At 41.0% G+C, this 18,851-nt stretch overlaps 2 protein-coding genes across 7 annotated transcripts; one reads left to right on the top strand and one right to left on the bottom strand.

The window, feature by feature from the left end:
* Positions 1–380: 380 nt before the first annotated feature.
* LOC107614324 (uncharacterized) lies at positions 381–2,606 on the top strand. Of its 3 annotated transcripts, none has more exons than XR_001614392.3 (3): positions 381–915; positions 1,776–1,856; positions 2,158–2,606. XR_001614392.3 is itself a non-coding variant. In XM_016316534.3 (2 exons), the coding sequence occupies exons 1-2, from the start codon at positions 559–561 to the stop codon at positions 1,803–1,805; spliced, it is 387 nt and encodes a 128-aa protein (XP_016172020.1). In that variant the 5' UTR covers positions 383–558; the 3' UTR covers positions 1,806–2,606. The 3 variants fall into 3 exon arrangements, 1 of the variants encoding a protein (XP_016172020.1); XR_001614391.3 differs by having other exon boundaries at positions 382–915; positions 1,776–1,877; XM_016316534.3 differs by having other exon boundaries at positions 383–915; positions 1,776–2,606.
* A 10,355-nt stretch (positions 2,607–12,961) lies between these two features.
* On the bottom strand, positions 12,962–18,526 carry LOC107613255 (protein SPA1-RELATED 3). Of its 4 annotated transcripts, none has more exons than XR_015896182.1 (8): positions 18,100–18,491; positions 16,657–17,674; positions 16,396–16,553; positions 14,808–15,747; positions 14,241–14,435; positions 13,845–14,156; positions 13,706–13,765; positions 12,962–13,563 (listed from the first exon to the last, which is right to left on the bottom strand). XR_015896182.1 is itself a non-coding variant. In XM_016315166.3 (8 exons), exons 2-8 carry the CDS (start codon positions 17,557–17,559, stop codon positions 13,375–13,377), a joined length of 2,709 nt encoding a protein of 902 aa, XP_016170652.1. In that variant the 5' UTR covers positions 17,560–17,674; positions 18,100–18,526; the 3' UTR covers positions 12,962–13,374. The 4 variants fall into 4 exon arrangements, 3 of the variants coding, with proteins under 3 accessions (XP_016170652.1, XP_016170653.1, XP_088352510.1); XM_016315166.3 differs by having other exon boundaries at positions 14,289–14,435; positions 18,100–18,526; XM_016315167.3 differs by having other exon boundaries at positions 14,289–14,435; positions 16,657–17,679; positions 18,100–18,465.
* Positions 18,527–18,851: the final 325 nt, after the last annotated feature.

Below are 18,851 nucleotides of genomic sequence, written 5' to 3'. Positions count from 1 at the left end.
TTTAAATTATAAAAAATACTTTAAAAATTTATTTTTTTTGTATTTGATTTTTAACTAATAATTATTATTATTTTAAAATTTTTTATATATATAATTATATAATTTTGTTGAGTAAAGATAAGTTTATACGAATTTTATAAGTATGATTTTTAAATTATAATAATTAAAAAGATAATTTTTGGTAGTGAGAAAAAAAAACGTGGCATACAGACGATAATATAATCTAATTGTTGATGATGTGAGCTGGCTCAATCCAAAAAAAAAGATATATTTTAAAGGGTAACAAATAGAGAATTTAATTTTGATAAGTTGAGTACATTAAAAAACGGTGTACTCTCTTGTTTACTTTATTTATTTCTTTATAAAAAAAATTATAAAAGAAACTCAGGCTAAGTATGTTTTGTTTTTTTTGTCAGTAATGGGCCATGTTTAAAGATGGAACCCTAAACCATTGTCAGCAAAAAATTTCGTCGTGCAATTTGTGTTGTTTCCGTCACATCGGAAAACCTCTCCGGTGCGGTTGTGGCATCTTGCTCTCCGTCACCTCCAAGTGGGAAAATGTTGAAGTTCCTATCAAAAGTGAAGATCGAGTACAACGCACTGGACCCGCGAATAGCATCGTGTATGGAGTTCATGGCACAGTGCAACTCACGCAAGGCGAGGGAATCAAACCCTGCGTTCCAGGTGGAGGTGAAGCGCCGAACTGACGAACACCCACCGCAGATCACTGTGACCTTTGTCAACGGCGTCGAGCAAGCCTTCGATGCGACCTCAACCCCTGCACAGAGCATAAGGACCATGATTCTTGAAAAAGGCCAAACCCTAGAGACCGAGCAGATGTTCCGAGAAGCTGGTGAGTCATGGCCTGTCATCATCCCCAAAGAAGAGCTATCTCATCCCGCATCTGGCATCAAGGTTTGTTTTTTTCTAGCTTTATCGATTTTGTTTACTTGCGATTATGCTCGGTGCGTTCTTTCAATGTTAATTCTCTGCTTTTTATTCCATTGCGGATCGTTTTCTATTACTTTCTCGATGGTGATTGGTCATTGGTGCTGCATTATTGCTTTTACTTTAGGAGTTTAGAATTGTATGGAAACGAAACTGCTCTTACATCTACCTGAGATAGTAATTTTGATTTTCAAACTTAAACATCTCTAGAAAGCATTTTGCATTTAATCTGTTCATGATGAGTATAGCTTTTCTCATAGGAGCAATAATGAGTTTGGTGGTTTTCTGTTCTTCATGCCTGATATCCTACTTTAATTTGATCTTGGCTGTAATAAATTTTAAGGCAAAATTGCACATTTTTATTGGGGTGTTTGAAGGGTATTTTTTGCTTGTATTGTTATATAGAACAAGGAAGATACATTACAATTCTGAGATAAATTGAAGCTCCTAAGTATGCACTATGGATCCATTGATTTTACAGCCATGGTACATGTCATATGTTGCAGGAAACAGCAAAGAAGAAACCGTCCGTATTGATTAACTATATGTTCCAGAGTTTCGCTATAAGATGGACATAATTTCTTCCCCTGATATATATAATAATGCTATATAATAATCCATATTAGTTGTCCGATATCGCTCTTCTGCATGCTGGCTTTATGTGGTTACTCATTGATGCACTAGTGATACATATGCTTTTGGAAAATGCAACTAATTTTTCTGCACGGTCTTACAATTATGTTTCAATACCATTCCTTCCATTTGAGTATGTGATCTATACCTATTCCATTAATTTTTATTTTCTTTCATGTGCCCCTTCTTTTCAGCCAAGGAAAGCAGAGGAGAAGAAGCAATAGCCATGTATTGTTGAGCCTACCAACGGCCAGGAAATGTTCCGATTTTCTCAGGCATTCTCTGATTTCTTTTTGGTGGGGAGAGTACATGACATGAGATCATGACTGTTTTATGCTTTGCTGTATTTTAGGGTTGAATTATTGATATTGATTAAACAAATATGCATGTGACTCGTGTAATAATTGTTGTTTGTGAATAGCAGAATTTTGAAACGGTAATAATTTCATGCTAGAATTTGGTTGAATTTGATTATCAAAATGAATTAGTCATATAATATTATCGAAAACTTAAATATGTTAATGAATAATTATATGCCTTTTTTTTATTTTTACCTCTCCCCATTATTATGTACAGGAAACTCAAGCCTAATGAATCCATTGGAGGAGTGCTGTGTGGCAAACATGGGACATGAATGTGTTGATGTGGAGGACAAAGGAGCAAAACAATATAAAGGGTGTCAAAATCCTAATCTTGCATTCTTCTGGGACATCGTTCACCCGTCACAAAATGGTTGGAACGCAATCTTCACTTTGTTGCAACCTTCTATAGCCCAATTCACTCTACCGTAATAACTTGGTGTCATATATGGAATTCTATTCTGTTTTTGCTTTTAAGTTTAGAATCCTCATCAGCAGCACTGTAAAATCCTAAACTAGAATATGGTTTAGTTACTAATTTATAATAATGTTTAAGAGACAATAAAATTTTAGATATAATAAATATGTAGTTATAAATATTGTGTATATAAAATTACAGATGTCTATATAAAATAATTTTAGATATTATTTTTCTAATATTGGCGATAATTTATTATATGTCTACTTGTCTAGCATCAATACTACGTGGCTAGCTATTTATTTTATATTTTCTGTAGAGCTATCCTTGACATCACTTTCGTCGTATATGGACAATGTGGTTTACAATTGAATAATGGGTGAATGATATGGTGTCTATCACATTGTACCTAAGTTACTAAAAAGGTAAATAAATAATATAAATTTTATATGATTTACTTTTTATTTTAAACATTTTATCTTTTACTTTAAAAAGTAATTTAGGCAATTTAGGCCCCATAGAACTTACCTGAATAATGTTAGACTAATATTAGTTAGTAAAATTCGCTAAGAATTCATATTAAATATAGGAGGGAAAATAGTAAAGACTATGCTTCACTTAATTATCTTTAAAAAATTACATTATCTGTTCTGCACCTAAATTAAAAGAGAATAGAAATATCAATGAACTTAATTATGATTTGAAAAGATAATCCTAATTAAAAAGTATTTTATAACTAACTCCCTAATCAAGTTCACAAGAAATTACTGTTTTTGATCTATTTTTAATTTTAAAACAATTTTCTTTTGAAAAAAAAATTATAACAAAATTGTTACGATGGGTAACCGGAGATTAATGGACTGGACGGTGTTGGTTGGCCCAAACGTATGGATGAGGAGGATTCCAAGCGTTCTGCAACTCGGGAACCTCCGTCCGGCTCGTGCGCATGAAAGAATGGGGGGTGGTACCTGCAAAAACACTCCGATGCCTAAGTCAGCAAGGGTGTGAGCAGGTCTAGAGAATATTGGGACTTAGAGATACCTGAGGGGTGTCAGTGTATTTATAGTGGTAAACCAATAACCACCGTTGGAGTAGTGCCACTTTTCTAGGGTGTTAACCGTCCCTTTATCTTAGAGAAGTTAAGATATGGCTCGTGGAAGTGGTTAGAGAGATTCTAGGGGCAGTTACTCATTCAAATGAGTGCTTATCTGCCAGCTAACCCTCGTTCCCGACTTCTTTAAAGCAAGTCGTGACGAGTACCGACTTCGTAGTAGCTGATCTGGTGAAAGGTGAGGTCAACCCTTTGGGTTGGGCCTTTTTACTTGGACCCTGAGCCTTAATCGTTGGGCTAGAGTATGAACAGTGCCCCTACTCGAGCCCAATTTCTCTTTAAGATTTGGGTTCGAGTATACTACTCGGGGTTGTAACCGACTTGTTGGAGGACCGACGTGATGTTCTGAAACCGACGTGATTTTTCGTGACCTTTTGGTTCTAACAGTTACGTCTAATCAAGCGTCGTGTCCGTTAAGGATGTGCGTAGGGATTGATGGTCTTGGTAACGGTGCATTTTCATTAATGACTGCCCCGCTTTTACCATAGTGCCCCTAGCATGTTTATAAATGCTTTCCCTCTCTTTCGTTGTTTCGTTTCTGCGATTTTTAAACTTCTTCCTCATTTGTTCGTGCTGCACCCTCGTGTTTTCGAAGGCTTTTGCTTCCTCCAACCTCCATTTTCAGATAAAGGTTAGTTCTTTCTGTAACATGCCTTTCTATTTACATGTCTTTATTTTGTAGATAGGTTGGTTTGTAGACTTTGGTTCCGTGTTCCCTCCCTTTAGAGACCGTGTTTTTAATTTTCCTTTTCTTTTTCCCTTGTAGGTTTTTGTCATCTTTTTAAGAAAAAGAAATGGCTTCCGTAGACGTTCTTTCTCAGTGGGTTGATGTCACGGTCCTAGGGGAGGAACCCTCGGTCGATACTGAGTTTATTACCCATCTTCGCACTCATCACAGAATTTGTACTACTGAGGAAGATGAGCCGAAGTATGAATTGGTAGTCCCGGGTCCAGAAGACCGGGTCTGCTTCGGGAGGGCCAATGAGGCGGCCCCTCATTTTTTCTTTATGTATGAGTGTATGATCACCCGTTTGGGTGTTTTTCTTCCTTTTTCAGACTTTGAGATGTCTGTTTTGCATCACTGTCGAGTTGCTCCTACCCAGCTTCACCCCAACTCTTGGGGTTTTTTGAAAATTTATCAATTTATTAGTCAGGCTTTGGAGTTCCCGACTTCTTTGAAGATTTTTTTCTATCTCTTCCATATGACCAAACCCTTCAGTGGGCTAAACAATAAGCAATAGTGGGTGTCTTTCCGAGCCATACAGGGTCAGAGAGTTTTTACCCTTTTTGACGAATCCTTCCATGACTTTAAAAATTATTTTTTCAAAGTTCAAGCTGTAGAGGGTCACCACCCCTTTTTTCTGGATGATAATTCTTCTCCCCGCTTTTCTTTGTACTGGCTGGAGGCCTCCCCCTGCGAGAAATATGGTCTGGATGACCTGGATGAGGTGGAAGCAGCCATTGTGGGGTTCCTCCGAGAAGTGTGGGGGAGGGCCCCATACTTGGACACAAAAAAGTTTTTCCAGGGGTCTCCGACCTTTGTCCAGGCACAGCTAGGTAGCTTTTATTTGTTTGTTAGATTTTTGACTTGTCTGACTGACCTTTTCGACTTGTCTAATCTATTAGTTATTGTCTTTTCAGAGATGGTGAAGACAAACGCTCAGGAGTCTTACCAGAGAGTTCAGGAGGCTAAAGCGAGGTCTCGCGCCAGGACTGGTGGCGTCAGGGCGGTTATCCCTCCTCCTCCTCCTCCTCGGAACGTTGGGACTCCCTCTCAGCCCATTGTGATTTCTTCTTCAGCTTTCTCTCAGCCGCCCCCTCCGCCCGATCTTCTCCTGAGCCAGAGAAGAAGAAGCGCAAGGCTTTAGAGTATGGCTCTTCTGGTGAGGTTAAGGCGGATGCTCTTGCATTCGTCCGAAAGAACATCTATCCCCATGCTCGTATAAGCATGGATGATGTTTCTGTTCGGCGCCACCTTACCACTCTGGTTGAGGAGAGCCTCAAGGAGGCGGGGGTTTGTGGCAAACTCTTAGATATTTTTGAGAAGGCTCCTCTCAGCTCTTTAGGGATGACCTCGAGGGTCGAGGAGCTGGAAGGGAGGCTTCTTTTATATCAAGAGCAGGAGAGGGAGTTGAAGGAGGAAGTCGCCAAGTTGAAGGAGGAGAGGGATAGCCTTCGGGAGAAGGAGAGGAAATTGCAAGCCCAATGCAACATGGAGGTGGGCTTGAGGAAGACAGCACAAGACAGCTACCAAAGTTTATTTAACGATCTTGTGTCTGTGAAAAATGAGCTGCTGAATTCTCAGAGGGCCTATACCGAGTTGGACTCTATTGCTGATGGGGCTGAGGAGGCTTGGAGGATCTTTAGGGAGCAGGTCGGAGTCATTGCTCCTGGCCTGGACCTTTCCCCTTTAGATCCTGATAAAGTTGTCATTGATGGTGCCATTGTGGATCCCCCTGTCCCCGAGATTATTTCCGAGTCAGAATTGAAGACTCGGGGGCAGAGAATTATAGAGTCCCCTCCTCGCACTAAGGACGCTCCGAGTTCTTCTACAGTTCCTACGACTTCCTCTTCGTCTCCTATGGATGCCTCTCTTCCCGGTCCTGGCGGCGCTCCTTCTGCCTCTGGTGGTGGTGATCTGTCTACTTCTCTTACAAAAAAGTAATTTGTTGGCTATTTGGGGCCCGACCTGTGGGTCCCCTCTTTTTTAAACACTATTTATTTTTGGTAGTGTTTGAACAATTTTTTTGCCTTTTAAGGCCGTAAACAAAACACTTTATAATACCCTTTTTAATAGGTGTTAAGTTAAAAAATAAGTACCCCTTTTTTGGATAAGGGTTTAAGTTACCTTATGCGTGCATGCTTTTCTGATTTGCGATTTTTTCGAATTCTCCTTGATCTTTTTTGAAAAAACCTTTTCTTTGGCTTGTCTGCCTTTCTGAACCTTTTTGTTTTAAGGATCTTTAGGACAGCCTTTTAGTCTTTTCTTGGGTTTTTTCCTATCTCTCTTTTGTTATTCCTAGTACTCAATTTCGTTTCATTGAGCTTTTCTGACTTAGGCTACTTTCGTGATTCATTTGTGTTACTCGGTTTCCCGTTCCGGCTTATGAGTCGGGATGTTTCCGAGTTTATTATGATCAACTTCTATAACCTCTTTACACCGACTTGTACCTCGTCATTTTATCCTGACGACCATCTAGGTCGGTTCATGGAATTTTCACGTTTTGTCGAGCTTAAGTCGGCGCGTTTCGTCGAAAGGAAGAGAAAACAACAAAAAAGGAATTTATAAGAGATATTTGTAAGATGAAAAGATCTTTATTAATTGGGGAGGTACTTCATTGCTACTAAGGGTTTTTGACAATCTATTTCCCTTAGCCCTACTATGATGCCTCGTTAAAAACCCTTCTCCAGAAAAAACCCTTTAGTTTTGGGAAAAAAAAAATCATGAAGTTGGGAAAAGAGTACATCAGGGAGTAGAGTTCGCTTTTAGCTATAGTACCTTTTCATGTTACAGGCATGCCACGACCTTGGTAACTCGGTGCCGTTTAAGTCGGTCACCTTATAATAACCTTTTCCTAAGACCTCATTAATTTTGTAAGGTCCCTTCCAGTTTGCAGCGAGCTTTCCTTCCCCTGATTTGTTGACTCCAATGTCGTTTCTGATCAAGACCAAGTCGTTCGGGGCGAATGCTCTTCGGATGACTTTTTTGTTGTACCTTGTAGTCATCCTTTGCTTCAACGCTGCTTCTCTTATCTGGGCTTTCTCTCGGATTTCGGGGAGCAAGTCGAGCTCTTCTTTGTGCCCCTGTATATTTCCGATCTCGTCATGGAGAATCACTCTTGGGCTTTGCTCGTTGACTTCTATTGGGATCATGGCTTCTACGCCATAAACTAGTCGGAATGGTGTTTCTCCAGTGGCGGATTGGGGGGTCGTCCTGTAAGCCCATAGCACTTATGGGAGCTCTTCAGCCCAAGCTCCTTTTGCATCTTGTAGCCTTTTCTTTAGCCCTGCCAGTATGACTTTGTTGGCTGCCTCGGCTTGCCCATTGGCTTGCGGGTGTTCTACCGAGGTGAACTGGTGCTTGATTTTCATACTGGCTACTAGGCTTCTAAAGGTAGAGTCGGTGAATTGGGTTCCATTATCTGTAGTAATGGAATGGGGTATCACATACCTTGTGATGATATTTTTGTAGAGGAACCTCCGACTTCTTTGGGCGGTGATGGTGACCAATGGTTCTGCTTCTATCCATTTTGTGAAGTAGTCTATCCCCACTATCAGGTATTTGACTTGTCCTGGCGCTTGGGGAAAGGGACCTAACAAATCCATTCCCCATTTCGCAAAGGGCCATGGAGAAGTGATGCTGATGAGTTCCTCCGGGGGAGCTACGTGGAAATTTGCGTGCATCTGGCACGGTTGGCACTTCTTCACAAATTCGGTCGCATCTTTCTGCAAGGTCGGCCAGTAGAATCCAGCTCGGATCACTTTCCTGGCTAATGACCTTGCTCCGAGATGGTTTCCGCAGATCCCACTATGGACTTCTTCTAACACCTCGGTGGTTTTTGAGGTCGGTACGCACTTTAACAATGGTGTTGATATCCCCCTTCTGTAGAGAATATTTTTCACCAAGGTGTAGTGTTGTGCTTCCCTCCGGATTTTCTTGGCCTCTTTCTCCTCCTTCGGGAGGATGTCAAATTTCATGTATTCGACCAAGGAATTCATCCATCCGAGGTTTAGTCCGACTACCTCAAGGACCTCTTGTTTGTCTTCTACTTTTATCACGGAGGGTTCCTGGAGAGTTTCTTGGATCAGGCTTCTGTTATTCCCTCCTGGCTTGGTACTTGCTAACTTGGATAGGGCGTCTGCTCTGCTATTTAGATCCCGAGTTATGTGTTTGACCTCGATTTCTGCAAAGCACCCAAGATGTTCCAGAGTTTTTTCCAAGTACCTTTTCATATTTGGGACTTTTGCCTGATACTCTCCACTTATCTGGGAGGTCACCACTTGCGAGTCGCTGTATATCATCACTTTTGTAGCGCCGACTTCTTCTGCCAGCTTCAATCCAGCAATCAAGGCTTCATATTCTGTCTGATTATTTGAAGCTAGGAATTCAAATTTGAGGGAAACTTCTATCTGGGTTCCTCTATCATCCACAAATATTATGCCTGCACCGCTTCCTGTTTTGTTTGAGGATCCATCTACGTAGAGTTCCCATGTAGTTGGTTTTTTCTCTTGGTCTCCTGCGTATTCCGCGATGAAGTCGGTGAGGCACTGGGCTTTAATCGCCGTCCGAGTTTCATACTTCAAGTCGAACTCGGAGAGCTCTATTGCCCATTGAACCATTCTCCCTGCAACATCCGTCTTTTGGAGGATTTGCTTCATGGGTTGGTTCGTGCGGACTCTTATTGTGTGAGCTTGAAAGTAAGGTCGTAGCCTTCGTGAGGCTACCACTAAGGAGTAGGCAAACTTCTCTAGTTTGTGGTACCTTAGCTCAGGGCCTTGTAGAACTTTACTGATGAAATATACTGGGTGCTATCCGACCTCGTCTTCTCTTATCAGGGCCGACGAGACGGCCCTGTCTGCTACAGATAAGTATAGGACGAGGTCTTCCCCAGCTGTAGGTCGGGTCAGGATAGGAGGTTGGCTCAAGAATCTTTTGAACTCCTGGAACGCCTCCTCACATTCCGGAGTCCATTCGAACTGACATTCCTTTCTCAATAGGGAGAACAGTGGAAGGGATTTTAGTGCTGATCCTGCCAAGAATCTGGAGAGGGCTGCAAGTCGGCCATTCAGTTGTTGGACCTCTCTTAAACAAGTCGGGCTTTTCATTTCTAGGATGGCTCTACACTTATCGGGATTTGCTTCGATCCCTCTTTGTGTCAGCATAAACCCTAGAAATTTTTCTGCCTCTACCGCGAAGGCACACTTTACGGGGTTTAGTCTCATCCTGTGTAACCTTATGGTGTCAAAGACTCATGAGAGATCTGACAAGAGGTCGACTTCTTTTTCGGTTTTCACCAACATGTCGTCGACGTATACTTCCATTAGGTTTTCCAGGTGAGAGGCGAACACCTTATTCATCAACCTCTGGTATGTGGCCCCTGCATTTTTCAATCCAAACGACATGACCACGTAGCAGAAATTAGCTCTGGGTGTGATGAATGATGTCTTCTCCTGGTCTGGCACATACATCGGGATTTGGTTATATCTCGAGTAGGCGTCCATGAATGATAAGTATTGATACCCCGAGCTGGAGTCTACTAGGGTATCAATGCTTGGCAGTGGATAAGGGTCCTTGGGACAGGCCTTATTTAAGTCAGTGTAGTCGACACACATTCTCCATTTATCATTTTATTTTTTGACTAGCACTACATTGGCTAGCCATGTTGGGTACTTGACTTCTCTGATGAAGCCGGCTTCTAGGAGCGCTTGTACTTGCTCTTCTACTATTAGGACTCGTTCTGGGCCGAGCTTGCGTCTTCTTTGCTGTACAGGTCGGGACCCCGGATAAACCGAGAGCTTATGAGACATGAGCTCGGGGTCTATCCCAGGCATGTCGGAGGCCTTCCAGGCGAAGAGATCGGAGTTATCTCTTAGGAGCTTAGTCAACCCTTGTTTTAGGGTTTCCCCTAGGTTGGCTCCTATGTGAGTATTTTTTCCCTCCTCTTCGCCGACCTGTATCTCCTCTGTTTTTCCTCCCGGTTGTGGACGCAGCTCCTCTTTAGCCCTTGCGCCTCCGAGCTCTACTGTGTGAACTTCTCTGCCTTTTCCTCTCAGGTTTAGGCTTTCATTGTAGCATTTCCTTGCCAATTTCTGGTCTCCCCTTACCGTTGCTATCCCCGCTGAGGTCGAAAATTTCATACAAAGGTGAGGAGTGGATACCACCGCTCCGAGTCGATTAAGGGTAGCTCTGCCGATTAAAGCATTATATGCTGACCCTACATCGATGACTATGAAGTCTATACTTAGAGTTTTTGATTTTTCCCCTTTTCCAAAAGTGGTGTGGAGGGGCGAAAATCCCAGTGACTTTATTGGCGTGTCACCTAATCCGTACAAGGTGTCGGGGTAGGCTCTTAACTCTTTTTCATCCAGCCCTAGTTTGTCGAAAGCGGGCTTGAAAAGAATGTCCGCTGAGCTTCCTTGGTCTACTAGGGTTCTGTGAAGATGAGCATTTGCTAGGATCATAGTTATTACCACTGGATCATCGTGTCCAGGGATTATTCCTTACCCATCTTCTTTTGTGAATGAAATGGTGGGGAGGTCGGATGACTCTCCTCCGACCTGGTAGACTCTCTTGAGATGCCTTTTGCGAGAGGATTTGGTGAGTCCCCCTCCCGCGAACCCTCCTGAGATCATATGGATATGTCTCTCCGGGGTTTGTGGTGGTGGGTCTCTTCTATCCACATCATCTCGCTTTCTCTTCCCATGGCTGTCCGACCTTTCTATGAGATATCTGTCAAGCCGACCTTCTCTAGCCAGCTTTTCTATCACATTTTTGAGGTCGTAACAGTCATTTGTGGAGTGACCATATATTTTATGGTACTCACAGTAGTCGCTACGGCTCCCCCTTTTTTTATTTTTAATGGGTCTGGGGGTGGCAGCCTTTCGGTGTTACAAATCTCTCTGTATACATCCACTATAGAAACTTTCAGAGGAGTATAAGAGTGATATTTTCTTGGTCTATCGAGACCGAGTTCTTCCTTCTTCTTGGTTTCCTTCTCCCTCTCTTTTGCTGAGGGAGGGTGCCCAGGTCGCCAGCTCAGGTCTCTCAACTTAGCATTTTCCTCCATGTTGATGTACTTTTCAGCTCTTTCCTGTACATCACTTAGAGAGATGGGGTGTCTTTTGGATATGGACTGTGAGAAGGGACCTTCTCTGAGCCTATTGACTAACCCCATTATGACTGCCTCGGTGGGCAGGTCTTGAATCTCTAAACATGCTTTGTTGAACCTTTCCATATAGGCTCGTAAGGATTCTCCGACCTCCTGTTTTATTCCCAGGAGGCTTGGTGCATGCTTTACTTTGTCTTTCTGGATAGAGAACCTCATCAAGAACTTCCTTGAGAGGTCTTCAAAGCTGGTAACCGACCTCAGGGGGAGGCTGTCGAACCACTTCATCGCCGCTTTCGACAAGGTTGTCGGAAAAGCTTTGCATCGCGTAGCATCAGAAGCGTCAGCTAGATACATCCGACTTTTAAAATTGCTCAAATGATGCTTTGGATCAGTGGTTCCGTCGTAGAGGTCCATATCGGGGCTTCTAAAGTTTCTCGGAACTTTTGCCCTCATTATGTCCTCACTAAAAGGATCTTCCCCCCCTAGGGGTGACTCTTCTCTACCGTCACGGGAGTTCCGACCTTTGAGGGAGGATTCTAACTTTAAGAGTTTTCTTTCTAACTCTTTTCGTCGCTCCATCTCCTCTTTTAGGTTCTTTTCAGTTTTCTTTTGTCGCTCCCGTTCCTGTTCTAACTGTTCGAGGCGACTGTGGACTAACCCCATGAGCTCAGTTGCATGGGATGGTCCCTCTTTCTCTGATTCGCGTCCTTCTGAAGAATTCACCTTCGGATTTTTTATTCCGGAGGTGCCTTCCCTGTGTTGGTCATTGGCTTCCTGGTAAAGGGTCAAGTCTGCCTCATTATTTCCGGTGTTCAGATTCTCTTGTTCAGAATCTGTCTCTACATGACCCTCTTCAGGGGATCTATCTGCCATCACTGGTTGATCTCTCGGGTCCCCGGCAACGGCGCCAATGTTACGATGGGTAACCGGAGATTAATGGGCTGGACGGTGTTAGTTGGCCCAAACGTATGGATGAGGAGGATTCCAAGCGTTCTGCAACTCGGGGACCTCCGTCCGGCTCGTGCGCGTGAAAGAATGGAGGGTGGTACCTGCAAAGACACTCTGATGCTTAAGTCAGCAAGGGTGTGAGCAGGTCTAGAGAGTATTTGGACTTAGAGATACCTGAGGGGTGTCAGTGTATTTATAGTGGTGAACCAATAACCACCGTTGGAGTAGTGCCACTTTTCTAGGGTGTTAACCGTCCCTTTATCTTAGGGAAGTTAAGATATGGCTCGTGGAAGTGGTTAGAGAGATTCTAGGGGCAGTTACTCATTCAAATGAGTGCCTATCTGCCAGCTAATCCTCGTTCCCGACTTCTTTAAAGCAAGTCGTGACGAGTACCGACTTCGTAGTGGCTGATCTGGTGAAAGGTAAGGTCAACCCTTTGGGTTGGGCCTTTTTACTTGGACCCTGGGCCTTAATCGTTGGGTCAGAGTATGAACAAAAATAATACAAAAATTTTGGAAGAGAAAAAAGAAAAGGAAAAAAATATGATATGAAAATGAAATACAGAAAGAGGGAAAAGCTTGAAACAGGAAAATTTAATTAGAAATGTAGTTGAAAAACTATTTGTTCAACCAACACTATTGATTGAGTAAAATCCCCCATATCAAAACTCAAAGTTTAAAAAGTCTTGGGTCAAAGACTTTAAGACCAATTCAAGTGAAGAAAACAAAGGAAATAAAATTAAAAAATGGATCTCTCCAATTCGTTCATCTTCTTATTTGAATTTCCTATAAACATGATATTCATATAACAAATTGAACCCTACACAAATGGAGTAGCTTCCATGCAGGAATGTATAAAATCTTATATAGATTTTTTTTTCCTTTTTCTTTTTTCCCCTTTCATTTTTCCAATATATAATTATCTACATGACATTTTTTCTTCTTTCCTTCATAAAATGAGATCAATCTTGACATCTCACTCTTCACTTTTTAACTTGTTCCGCTATGATCTAAAGCAAAAATTTTGTTGTGTTACAACTTACAAGGAATTTGTATACTCGTCTATATGTAGCATATACTTGTTGAACAAGTCTTGTGTTGTATCTTTCTTGCTGAGTGGATGCATAACTCAAACCATCTCCAGAATCTTGACATTCCCAGTCGAATTCGCCGCAAGCAAGGTGGAGGACTGGCCGCGCCAACATACCGAAGAGACAAACTGTGTGGCATCTTCGACTTCATGGCCGGAAAGGGGGTCGGTGTTCTGAAACTTGAATGATAACGCCGGCATGGGAAAGGCCTTGTGGTATATGAACACCTAAGTCAACACACAAGATTTAATTTCAGTAGTACCGCATAAACCAATACGAAAGAGAAATGTTTTGTGTACTTATTAATGTTAGTCGAGAACTGTTGACTTGGTTAATACGAAAAGGGATTGAAAAGGACATATGGAATACCTCATTTGTCTCTGAACCGGTGGCTATATAACCGTCGGAAACTGATAACCCCACAAAGTTCTGCAACCAGGAAAGATACTTCAGCAAGATAACATATGAACTCAAGAGGGAATACAGTTAGTCTTATCAATGAACATACCTTAACATTCATATGACCGGTGAATGATTGAACAGGCGAGTCGATGACTCGAGACGCGCATGTAGACAAATCCCAAAGCTTAAGTGTGTTATCCGTGGATGCAGAGGCAAGAGTCACATTGTCTACAAACTTGATGTAGCTCACAGTCTTACTATGTCCAATCAATGTACAAAGTGGCACTTTCAAGTTGCGAAGATCATAGTAGTATATCCGGTGATCTGCCGAACCAAATGCGAGGAAGCGGGCTGAATCGAGAGGGAACTGAACGCAGCACACATTCGCCTTCGTCTTGATGGTACCGATACTAACTCCCTGCAGTAACAGCAAAGGTGAGAGGAACAACTCATCATACACCCAGCATTAAATAATAAAACATGCAATAGATGATTGCAGTACGTTTAGTTTTCAAAGCTGACATTCCACCAAGTGCAAGAATGGAATTGCCTGATTGATACTCCATAGCTTGACAGAACCGTCATCGCTCCCACTTGCCAACATTGTCGGATCTGCTGATGAGAAATCGATCGACCACACCCGCCGCTCATGCTCCCGCATTTCGGACAGTACTTGACTTCTTGTCACATCCCATAACTGAATAATACAACAAATAGAGATATCGTTACATAAGGGATGAAATAGTGAGGGGAATGAATTATAATCATACATTATACAACATGATACGAAGGGAAGTCTTGGGGCAACAGTCGAGATGTTTCTGTGTAACCTCAAGGTCACAGGTTCAAACCGGAGAAACAACCACTGACATAATTATTAAGTTAGGCTGCGTGCATTACACCCTTTGGGTGCGGCCTTTCCCCGGACCCTGTGTTAACTCAGGATGCTTGTGCACCGGGCTGCCCTTATTATACATGATACATGGATGGTTAAAATTAAAAGTTACTAAAATTTACTCCTCACTTGATCTTCTGAACTTATACAACTAAGCAATTACATTTGAGCTACCTGTACAACCCCTTCGAAGTTACTCGAAGCAATTTGACTTTTGATGTAGGTATTCCAAGATATGCTGCTCAACTTTGACCTACTAGCCATCTCCACCACCGGATAGTGGATATCACGATCCTCATTTATGATTGCATCACATTCAAACACTTTGATCTTCTTATTCACGCCAGCAGTAGCGAAAAATTCTCCGTCACGATCAAAGCTGAGTGAGCATACTAGGTTGGAAGAATGCAAAAGATCTCCTTGCTTAAGGTCAGCCTTAACCTTTAGCTTACTGAAAGATAAGTACTTGCATAAACCTTCAAGGAAAGGATTTATCCAAGCACTCGAACCCTCCCTGCATTGCTCTTTTGATGCTAAGTTGTTGACACAACTTCTTTCAGACACAACTACAGAACCTCTACCGTCGTTTGCTAAAGGCAAATGTCTAGCCACTGGTCTCGCCAACGATGGTCGGCAACGTGTTAAGAAGTATGCCGATTCTAGTTTCTTAAAGTTCCTCATCAGCCGTGAGCTTTTCGAAAGATAACTTCCCTGATTTTTCTGATCATCAACTATGTTATCATCATATTCCTCCATGTTTCTAACATGCATCCCTGGTCTAAATCGTTTTCTGGTCCCCGTGCAAGCAGAATCCTCACTATCAACAACAGTCATGGATGGGAAACTTGATGTCGAATGATCATCACACCTTAGTTCGGCTCCGGTAATCTCTTTAAGTCTGCCTTGCTTCTTGGCAACTTCTTCAATATCCGAACACAGAAATGAGATAGTGTGTTGCAACTTCTCAGCTACTTCCCGTTTTCTTTGTTGAATTAACAAAAGGAATTCTAGTAACAATTCCTGATCCTCTATTCTGTGTCGAAGTTCTATTGCTGCTTCCCGTTCTTCCATGTCATCTCTCTGTTCATTGAGGAAATCGCTCTGCAGCAAATCCCTGTCACACAAGAAAACAAATGATTTAAAAATTAACTATGTTGATATTACAGAACTAAAAAAAGTCGTATGATCAGTCAGAATCCGATTCTTTGCTATCAAAAGTATGTAGCAAAGTATAGTACTTGGTCTTGTGATCCATAAATCTTAACCAAGAACTAGGCAAAAAATGAAGACAGTATGATTTTAGTAAGTAAACATTTTCCCATTGTAGGCAACTTCTTGTGGTGTCAAAATATCATTTCTATTGTATCAAATGTTACAATATAGGTTTTGGCAAATGTTTTAATAATTATACTTCACCCTGAACAAAAACATAAATATCAAATACAGAGTTTCTTAACATAACTAATATAATCCAACAAAGCATCACTATGCAAAATTTATTACATGAATCTGAGACTGATATCATATATCAAATTCTGTATCAATCTGATTAGTCTATCAAACAGTTAGTTCATAACAGCCTCGGAAACCAGGGGATATGTAGACCAAAAGCCTAGCTTAAATAATCTAATAACCAAAATGTAAAATAATATATTATATATACTTGAAAGTAAACATGCCTCTAAAGTACTAGATAATTGAGACATTTCACAAACAAGTTGGATATTGATAATGTATGAGCCGTACAATGAAGATAAATTACCCCAATGTTGGACGACTACTAGGCTCGGGATGTAGTAACAATAAGCAAAAGGAGGCTTCTTTAGGCCACTTTAGAAGTAACTGCGGAGGAAGAACTCTGTGTCGAAGGCTAGACATGGTTCTACTCTTCTCTTCTCTTGAGCTCAGTGGACAGAATAGCTGGTCAAAATTCGGAAAATCAAGTGAGAATACATAAAAAATAAAGTTGTATAAAGTTAGCAAAATAATAATAATAAAAAAAGGTATACAATTTGTTATGAACCTCAAAAAGGAGAACCCCCAACCGGTAAACATCTGAAGCACAGGAACTAGGACTGCCCGAAGCCTCTTCGGGACTAGTATACCAACTCATCTCCATCAATAGTATCTGTTTCATTGGAAATGATTGCTTCTTTCCTTCTACTTCTTCGGCCTTTCTCCTATCCTTCATTTTATTTTCTTCTGTTTCTTCTATTAACGACGCACGAGCTGCATACACTGCACTCGACAGCATGCAACTAGAATCTGACAAAGCAGTTGTTGAGGGTTTGACAGGCACAAAATCTTCACTTCCTAAACTCCGCTGATGCATGTCGTGGGGGCAGAGAGACGTCGGAGTTTTAACCTCAACACCTTGGCCATTCAATCCATCTCCTAAAGAATCTGATCCAGAATCCGAACAAGACGCAGATTCAATAAATGAGATGTGGTTGAAAGACGACATGACAAAGCAGGAAGGCCTGACATTATGAACTACAACTCCTTGAGAATGTGCTAAGTTAACAATTTCTACTATTTGCCTAAATATGTGCAAACATTCAAAGACATCTACGGATCGATCCGGTTTATCTAACCATTGCCTCAGGCTAATATCACCCCATTCTATAGAGCAAACAAAAGGGTCCGCCCCTAATTCGTCATCACAAAACCCCGAAAACCCAGCCAGATTCTTATTGTGATCACCTTGTGCCAAAAGAACCCTGTCCCTCTCCTTCTTAAAGCTGGAATCGTGCGAAGCCTCACCAGATAAGCGATTTCTTTCAGGACAACGATGCCTTTGGTTCCTATCAGAGACTCCGGAACTATTCAACGTCCTCGAGCTATCAGATTTCTGCCAGCCAGAACCTGAAGAACCTTCCATCTTTATCCAGTTAGAGATGCATGTAGACCAAGAACAACAACACATCCAACAAAAACAGTAACCCTCAAAATTGTTTTAAACTCTTGCAGCTCCACAACCACCATTTCTCAACTCAAATTCATTTCAGCACTCAACATGAAAGATCAAACTCTCAGCTTTTCTGCACTTAACAAACAAGATCACAACTTCATGTCAAAGCTAGCAACAAAGAATTTACCAAAATTTCCCAGCATGCAGTTTAATCCCATTTAAATCAAAAGCAATAAAAAAAAGCTTAAAATCTAATGCAAATTCTTTCTAGTAGAGAAAATAATAAAAATTCAGGAAGACCAAACAAAAATAAATTAAACCTTCTACAGAAGTATATCAACTTCAGGAGACAACTCCAACAAAATGGAAAAAAAATTAAAATTAAAAACAAACAAACATGGACCCTCCAAAAAGGTACCAAACTTTATCCAAATTGATCAGAATTATCAACCACCCATTAGAGTAACAAGACAAACAGATAGATACAGCTACCAAAAGGAAGCAGCTAGAGAGAAAGAAGAAGGAGAAAGAAGAGAGAGAGAAAGAGAAGTATACCAGTTTTTCACCATGGAAGAGGATCTTCTGTTTCAGCTTAGGCCAACCTCAGAACAGAACCACACAAACAAAAAAAGTTTCTAGTTCTACACAGACCCACACACATTGGTTCTGGTTCTCCACAGCCTCATAAATTCTAACCAATTTTTAATTTTGTCGAAATATATCAAAATTGAAAAATATAAAAAAGCAACCCAATTAAAAAAAATCTCAAAGAAAAGTACAAAACAAATAACACCACACCCACATATTAGCCAAAACAAATTATTAAAAAGAAAAAAAGCACAACTTTTTAATTAAAAACTAAACAAATTACGTCAAAATTCAAACAAAGCACAGTTTCAACATTTTTTTATACTTAGTCATAGTTTCTAAAGTTTCAACTTTCTGTATCTTATTTGGTTAATGTGTTATGTTATCTTCATGTTGTTCTAAACAAGGACGTGGCACAACCTTGGCCTCAACGAGGAACAAAGAGAAGAGAGAGAATATAGTAAAATTAATAACTTGTGGGGCCATATTTGGCATTTTTAAAGATTAATACCATCCATGTTGTGATTATTAAATAAAATAAAATAAAAAGGCATGTATTAAAATAATGCGACTCTTTCTTTATTATTAATTTATTATAGATAAAAAGCGTGGCATTTCCTGAAGTGGAAAATTTTTATAATTTATGTGACAAAGACTAAGCCAATGTGATTATGGAAAGCTAGAATGAGATCTTGTTTGATTATTAATGTAAATTTGGT

The sequence above is a fragment of the Arachis ipaensis genome, chromosome B8 (assembly GCF_059453495.1).
Source record: "Arachis ipaensis isolate K30076 ecotype BB chromosome B8, ASM5945349v1, whole genome shotgun sequence".
Classification (NCBI taxonomy): Eukaryota; Viridiplantae; Streptophyta; class Magnoliopsida; order Fabales; family Fabaceae; genus Arachis; species Arachis ipaensis.
Note: the sequence above shows the minus strand (reverse complement) of the source record. Positions and strands in the feature narration are given on the sequence as shown.